This window comes from Sesamum indicum, linkage group LG10, assembly GCF_000512975.1.
Source record: "Sesamum indicum cultivar Zhongzhi No. 13 linkage group LG10, S_indicum_v1.0, whole genome shotgun sequence".
Taxonomy (NCBI): Eukaryota; Viridiplantae; Streptophyta; class Magnoliopsida; order Lamiales; family Pedaliaceae; genus Sesamum; species Sesamum indicum.
The window spans coordinates 3,757,232-3,765,007 of record NC_026154.1 but is presented as its reverse complement, the minus strand read 5'-3'; the positions used below and the strand labels follow the sequence as shown (position 1 = coordinate 3,765,007).

General features: G+C 32.7%; 1 protein-coding gene across 1 annotated transcript in view; it reads left to right on the top strand.

Annotated features, from left to right (window-relative positions):
• The window catches only part of LOC105171862 (cellulose synthase-like protein D1), a 4,257-nt gene extending 2,042 nt beyond the window's left edge, over positions 1-2,215 (top strand). The window contains exons 4-6 of the mRNA XM_011093108.2: positions 55-430; positions 533-917; positions 1,014-2,215. Of these exons, the coding sequence (XP_011091410.1) occupies positions 55-430; positions 533-917; positions 1,014-1,971 (1,719 nt within the window). The 3' untranslated portion in view covers positions 1,972-2,215. The remainder of the gene's footprint in view (positions 1-54; positions 431-532; positions 918-1,013) is intronic.

The following is a 7,776-nucleotide window of genomic DNA, read 5'->3' as shown; positions in this document are numbered from 1 at the left end:
GTGCTTAAACCTCTGGAATAGAAACTATTAAGGATTGACATTTTGCCCTCACAGATAATGAGCAAGGTGCCTGAATATGATCCAGTACTGGGAGGTCCGGACGAAGGGAGGTTGGATTTTACTGGTATAGACATCCGGATTCCCATGTTTGCGTATGTCTCACGAGAGAAACGCAAATGTTACGATCATAACAAGAAGGCTGGAGCCATGAATGCTCTGGTGAGGGCATCTGCTATATTATCAAACGGACCGTTCATTCTGAACTTGGATTGTGACCATTATGTCTACAACTCTATGGCATTTAGAGAAGGAATGTGCTACATGATGGACCGTGGTGGTGATCGTATCTGCTATATACAGTTCCCACAAAGATTTGAGGGAATAGATCCCTCAGACAGATATGCTAATCACAACACCGTCTTTTTCGATGGTATGAACTGTTCAATAGTTGCTCTGTTTGCGCGCGATTAACATATTCAGTACATGTTCTTGCATTTATGTCATAACTTTGATTTTGTTGGATAATATGAAGGAAATATGAGAGCCCTGGATGGTCTCCAGGGTCCAGTCTATGTTGGAACTGGATGCATGTTCCGCCGATATGCACTCTACGGTTTTCCTCCACCAAGAGCAAATGAATATACCGGCGTGTTTGGACAAATTAAGACTCCAGCAAAGACTATCCCGAGCGACGAAGAGGAGCCCTTGACAGAGGATCATCCAGACTTGAACCTACCGAAGAAGTTTGGGAGTTCAACCATGTTCAATGATTCTATCGCTGTTGCTGAGTTTCAAGGACGCCCACTTGGAGATCATTTCTCTGTCAAGAACGGCAGGCCTCCCGGTGCTCTGATCACCCCACGCCCCCCACTCGACGCCCCTACCGCAGCTGAGGCAATTGCTGTCATTTCATGCTGGTAATTTTGCTTCATTGTTGTTTTCACTTCATCGCTACATTATGCAAATGAATCTTGATTCTCAACTTGCTTCATCCAACCTTATTTCACTTACAGGTTTGAGGACAACACAGAGTGGGGAGACAGAGTAGGTTGGATTTATGGATCAGTGACAGAGGATGTGGTGACAGGCTACCGCATGCACAACCGCGGCTGGCGGTCCGTCTACTGCATCACGAAGCGGGACGCGTTCAGAGGCACGGCCCCAATCAACCTGACTGACCGTCTCCACCAAGTACTCCGATGGGCCACGGGATCCGTCGAGATCTTCTTCTCCAGAAACAACGCCATACTCGCCACCCGACGTCTCAAGTTCCTGCAACGGATAGCGTACCTAAACGTCGGCATCTATCCTTTCACCTCCTTCTTTCTCGTCACCTACTGCTTCCTCCCCGCCTTCTCCCTCTTCTCCGGCCACTTCATCGTGCAATCGCTGAACATCGCGTTCCTCTCCTACCTCCTCATCATCACGCTCACTCTCGTCTGCATCTCCCTCTTGGAGGTGAAGTGGTCCGGCATCGCCCTAGAGGAGTGGTGGCGAAACGAGCAATTCTGGGTCATCGGCGGCAGCAGCGCCCACCTCGTGGCGGTGCTGCAAGGCCTTCTCAAGGTGATCGCCGGCATCGAAATATCCTTCACGTTAACATCAAAATCAGCAGCTGAGGATGAAGACGACATCTACGCCGATCTCTACGTAGTAAAATGGACTGCCCTCTTCGTGGTGCCATTGATGATCATAGTTGTCAACCTTGTGGCCCTTGTGATCGGCCTAGCAAGACAGATCTACAGCGTGATTCCTCAATGGGGAAAGCTGTTCGGAGGAGCGTTCTTCAGCTTCTGGGTGCTGGCTCACATGTACCCATTCGCAAAGGGATTGATGGGGAGGAAGGGAAAAGTGCCGACAATCATATACGTCTGGTCAGGCCTCATCTCCATTACAGTTTCTTTGTTGTGGATTGTCGTCAACCCTCCGCAGGGGAACACCAGAAATGATGCAACTGCGTTTAACTTTTGAGAATGTAGGTATGTACATGTACATGTACGTATGTATGTATACTATGAGAAAATGCACTGTATCTAACTATGATCAGTACTTGGACTCATTTTTGCATAGTTTCTGTATATCCTCTACTTCATTTGAAGGAAAAGGGTAAACCACATTTTTTCGATATTGCACTTTGTGCCCATGTTTTTGACAAATTAGTAGAATGACCACTAAACATTTCTTAAATATATCCAAACACCGTCTAATTCTAATCCGACAAATATTGGGATTAGATTTTCTATTCCAAATTTTATTGCATTTTATATTCCATTTAATTATATATATGTATGTCACTGTGTACAGAATTTTTCAACAAAAATCAATAAATAAATTATATTTAGATCCCATATAAAAATTTGAAATTACACTTCCCTCCAATGAAGTTTCATAAAGTAACACTTACATCCCCTCTGAAAGTTCACAATTTACACCTGACCCCCTTTCATTAAGGTTCCGACAAAAAATATTGATTTAGCCAAAAAAGTACATTAATTTTAATTTACCTTTCATTTAGCATTCTCATGTAATGATTTTATACTTATAACAAGAAAAATATAATGATGTTAATATCACTTCACACACACACACATATATATATATATATTATTATTCATTTATAAGTACAAAAATATATATATGAAAAGATTAAATAATGGGCAAAATTGAAGATTTATGTAGCTTTTTTTGTTGCATTTTTCACCAAACCCTAATGGATGATTGTCAAATGTAAAGGAAGAATTTCAGAAAGAGGTGTAAGTATAATTTTAAAACTTTTTTGGGGAAAATGTAATTTCACATTTTTAGAAAAGATTTAAGTGTAATTAACCTTAAAGTAAGTTACGTACGTAATCTTTATACAGGTGACATGTATAAGTCAATTCGGAGGAAATATACAGTAGACTTAAAATAGAAAATTTAGTTTGAATATATCCTGCAAACGCTAGCGTATTTTTGCATTTGTATATTTAACCGTTTAAAGTATCTTGAGAGGGTAAATTACAGTTTTAGTACCTATACTTTGGAATGAAATTGACTTTGGTACCGAAGTTTTTTTAGGCAAAATTTTAATCTGTAATCTTTACAAATTATTACGATTTTGGTTCAACTAATAAAATTGATTTTAAAAATATTAAGAAGGATAAAACAGAATGGACCAAAAATTTTTAAAGACTAGGAACCACAGTCATACCTCAAAAAATTTAAGAACTAAACTTATACTCAATGATATGTGGATAATGAAAAGCTCATATTTGAGTAATTAATTATCACCAATTTTTTTTAGGATTAATTACAGATAAATTCCTTCTAAAAATACAAAATTATATTTTTTATAAAAAAAAATTAAATTTACACTTACACCCTATCTAAAAATTCATCATTCGCACCTAATGAACCCCCTTTAGTTAATATTTGAACAAAAAATGCTGACATACCAAAAACATTACACAAATTTCAAACTTTACCTATATTTAACATTCTCATGTAATAATTTTATATTTATAAGGGGAAAAATATAGTAATGTTAACCGCACCCCATATCTATACTATTTTAGGGGGAAAAAGTCTAATTTATGTCTAAAATGGAACTTATTTATGTTTTTGTGCAAAATATACCCTTTGATTTTGCTTATTCATTTATTGATTTCTTTCTACAAAATGAAAACAATTAATAGGGTAATTAAATTACATTAACACCTCCTAAAATTAGGTAAAAATACACAAATAACTCCCTCCAACTTTTTGTAAAATTACAGTTACACCTCCTATTAAATGTCAAATTTACACAAACACTCTATAAGAGACATTATACTAACACTCTTTAGGGGTGCGATTGTAATTTTATAAAATATAGGAAGTGTTTGTATAATTTAACCTAATCTCAAATAATATTAATATATTTTATTCTAATTAATAAATTACAAAGGACAAAAATAAAAGTTTTGCATATTATAGGTAGTTGTCATTCTAAATTTTGAAGCTAAAAAATATGACTTGTTACCATATAAATCCACATTCTCAAACTAACCATTTCTCTCCTCACAGTCCAAACTAAAACTTCCCTCTTTTCTCTCAAAGCAAGTTAACTATCTTTGGGGTTTTTAGTGCTCAATTTGTACACATGTGATGGTTGGGTTGGGGACTTGGAGGTTGCTAATTAGAATATATATATATATATATATATATACATATATATATCCTAAAAAAATTTCATAGAATATCACATCAGCTCCAAGTTTGATTGTTGCTTGACAACTGTTGAGATAAAGAATCTTTCACACCATTTGTTTGTCCTTCAGTCATTTTTCAAGGTTGTCTTGTAATTTAAGAGAACTTATGCTTGTAAATAATATGATGGATATATTTTTCACAAACTCATATATATCTCTAGGCTAGGGACCTGTCATATTACTTCGCCTCTATTGTTTTCTCCCATCAAGAAAACATTTAGACTGCCCGACCAAGTGATAGATTGATTCTACCATTCATAACAAAAATTATTACACTCTTCACATTAAATTTCTTAATTTTTATTACATAATTATATATAATTCATGGATTTAAAGCATGATAAATTATCATTATATGACTATTAGGGAAAAGTATTATTTTAGTCCGATAAGTATGTCTAATTTTAATTTTAGTCCGATAACTATGTCCATTTTTGTTTAGGTCCAGTAACTTACGAAATTGCTTACTTTTAGTCCTCAAGCTGATTTTCGGATAATTTCACCCTTATGCAACTTTTGAAATGCAGTTTTAGTCCATATGCACTCATAGGGGTAAAATTATCCGAAAATTTGTCAGAGGACTAAAAGTAAACAATTTCGTGAGTTATTGGATCTAAATAAAAATAAACATAGTTATCGGACTAAAATTAAAATTAGGCATATTTAGCAAACTAAAATAATACTTTTTTCTGACTATTATAATCATGCTCTTAATACATAATAAAGGTGGGTCACATCAAGTGTCTCATGCAATTGAAGAGATATAATTCGAGAAAATGTAGAGACTTATATATATATTACATTTATACCTTCACAAGTACAAATATTAAATGATGGAGAAAATTAAAGTATATAATTTTATTTTTTGTTGATATAAGCATTTTCTTCTCAATCCTATCCGAAAGGAATCAAATATAACAGAGTGGAGGTAGTGTAAGTACAATTTTAAATTGAAAAAATATAGTTTCGCATTTTTAAGGAGTTTAAATATGATCAATTCTTATGTTTAATTATTGTTCAATTTTTTTATTAAATATTAAAATAATATGTTATTTTAAATTATTTTTTTAATTACAATTGTACTGAGATCTTGCTTGATATAATTTTAATATAATTAAAATATTTTGTTTATTAACTTGACATAATATTATTTGTGTAGTTAAATATATAAAAATACTTTTATGAAAAAGAGCTCGCAAGCTTTCTAATTAAATATGGGACAAAATGCATAAAACCCCCCTGTGTTTTAAAAAGTCTGCAAAAACAACCCTCTTGTTATGAGAATAGGCTAAAAACCCCCTCCTATTTTGTTTTAGTCAGCAAAAAACCCCCATTCTGTTAGAAACTAACGGGAGGTGAAGAAGACGCGCGTCTGCTGCGTTTGGTAGTGTTTTTCTGCGATTTAGTTGATATTACCCCCATTCTGTTAGAAACTAACGGGAGGTGAAGAAGACGCGCGTCTGCTGCGTTTGGTAGTGTTTTTCTGCGATTTAAGTTGATATTTAATGACTTTTTGGACCAAAATACCCTTTTATGGGTCTACATAATATGCAAAGGGATTTTTTGCTTGTTTTGTGTCTTCTTTTGCCATTTCTCACCCTAAAAAAAATAATGTTAAATTTTGCCATATTAAATTTAAGTTTAAATTCAAAGAATTTTATATTTTTTATTTGTTAAATCCAAAATTATTTTAATTAATTAAAATATATGTTTAATTACAGTAATTATCATTGTAATGTATTCTTAATTAGTTAAAATAATTAATTATTGTAATTATTTAAATATTCTTAATTAACTAAAATATAGTTTAATTAATATAATTAAAATTAATTAAAAAAAAAGAAGAAGAAGAAGTCAGACGGTGAAGCATGCGCGGTGCTCAGCGATCGGAAAACTGAAATGCATGTATAGAGTTGACGAAAATCAGTGGGAGGGGGCTCATTCGATTCGCAAGAAGGAGACGAAGTGATTGGTGGTGGTCCACGACCGTGGGTCGCTCCGGTGACGGCGAATCGACGGCGAAAAGCTTCGGTGGTCGTGGTGGTAGCCCATCGTCTGAACGGGGGTGGTCAGGACGGCAGTCGCGCCGGCGTTCGGCCGGCCGGTGGCAGCGGCGAAGGGGTGGGGGTGGGGTGGGGTGGGGGTGTTAGTTTATAATAATAATAATAATAATAATAATAATAATGATAATATATTTTTTTTAATTTTAAAATCTAACGGTTGAGATTAATTGATTAGATCTAGCGATCAGTATTTGATCAAAGAAGATCCAACGGTCATTAAAATAAGAAATAATATATATTAAGTAAGGGTATAACGGTCATTTTCTAAAAAAATAACGCCGTTAGTTGGATTTAACGGAGAGGGGGCGATTGAGCTGAATTTTACAAAATACAGGTGGGCTTTTAGCCTATTCTCATAACCAGATGGTTGTTTTTGCAGACTTTTTAAAACACAGGAGGGTTTTATGCATTTTGTCCTTAAATATGTTGGCTGGCTTGAGCTGAGCTTTAATCGAGCTCCCCTACGCACAACAATACAATAATTATCAATCAATTTTAAATAACAGTTGAATAATTTAATTTATTTTTCAGTGATATTTCCGAATTATGATTATTTTAAAAAATTATAAAAAAATATCGAATCAATCTTATTCGATTTTCATTGGTACAAATTAAAATATAATTACAACAATGAATCCAAGCTACAACTGTATGCACACGTTGGATACTGAGCGAACTGCAGAGTAAAGTAAATTTATATATATTACGGTGGGGTCAGATTTGTACGAAGGAAACACTACATTGCTAGCGTAAACAAAGACACACAGTAAAATGATCAATTGCATAAGATTGTTTGTGTTCGTAAACGCGACTCGTTATATTTATATTATATAATTTATAATTTATTTATTTTTTAATAATAAAAAATAATTAACTTGAGAAGACAATCCGTTTTTAGTTTTTTTATTTTTATATTATTTGTACTTTTTTATTTTATATAAATTCTATGTATATACATATAAAACAAATTTACATTTGAAAAACTTATTTTTTAAAACTAAGTAAAAATAATTTAATTTTTCAATGTTTAAAGATAATAAAAGAACTATTAATGTATTTAAAAACATGGTAAGTTTAATTGAAAATTATTTGTAAATAATATAACTTTAAATATTTTATATAATTCTTTAGTACTTTGATATTTAGTTAATATATTCTATAAATAAATATAATTTATTGAAATATATGTAGTTAAAGAATAATTTAATTTACTTAGTAATATAATAATTGTTATAATTTATTTTTTTTTATATTCATATAAATATTTAAACATAAACAATGAAGTTTAGTACATTAATATTTATATTGTGGTTTTTTAATTTAAATTCTTAAATTTAAAATTATATATTTTAGGTATTGTAATATAAAGTCAATATATTTCATAAATAAATATAATTTGTTAAAATGTATTAAAACTAAATAACAAATTAAATTAATCAATAATATGTAATTTATTAAAATGATACCAATTCACCCCACCTGCG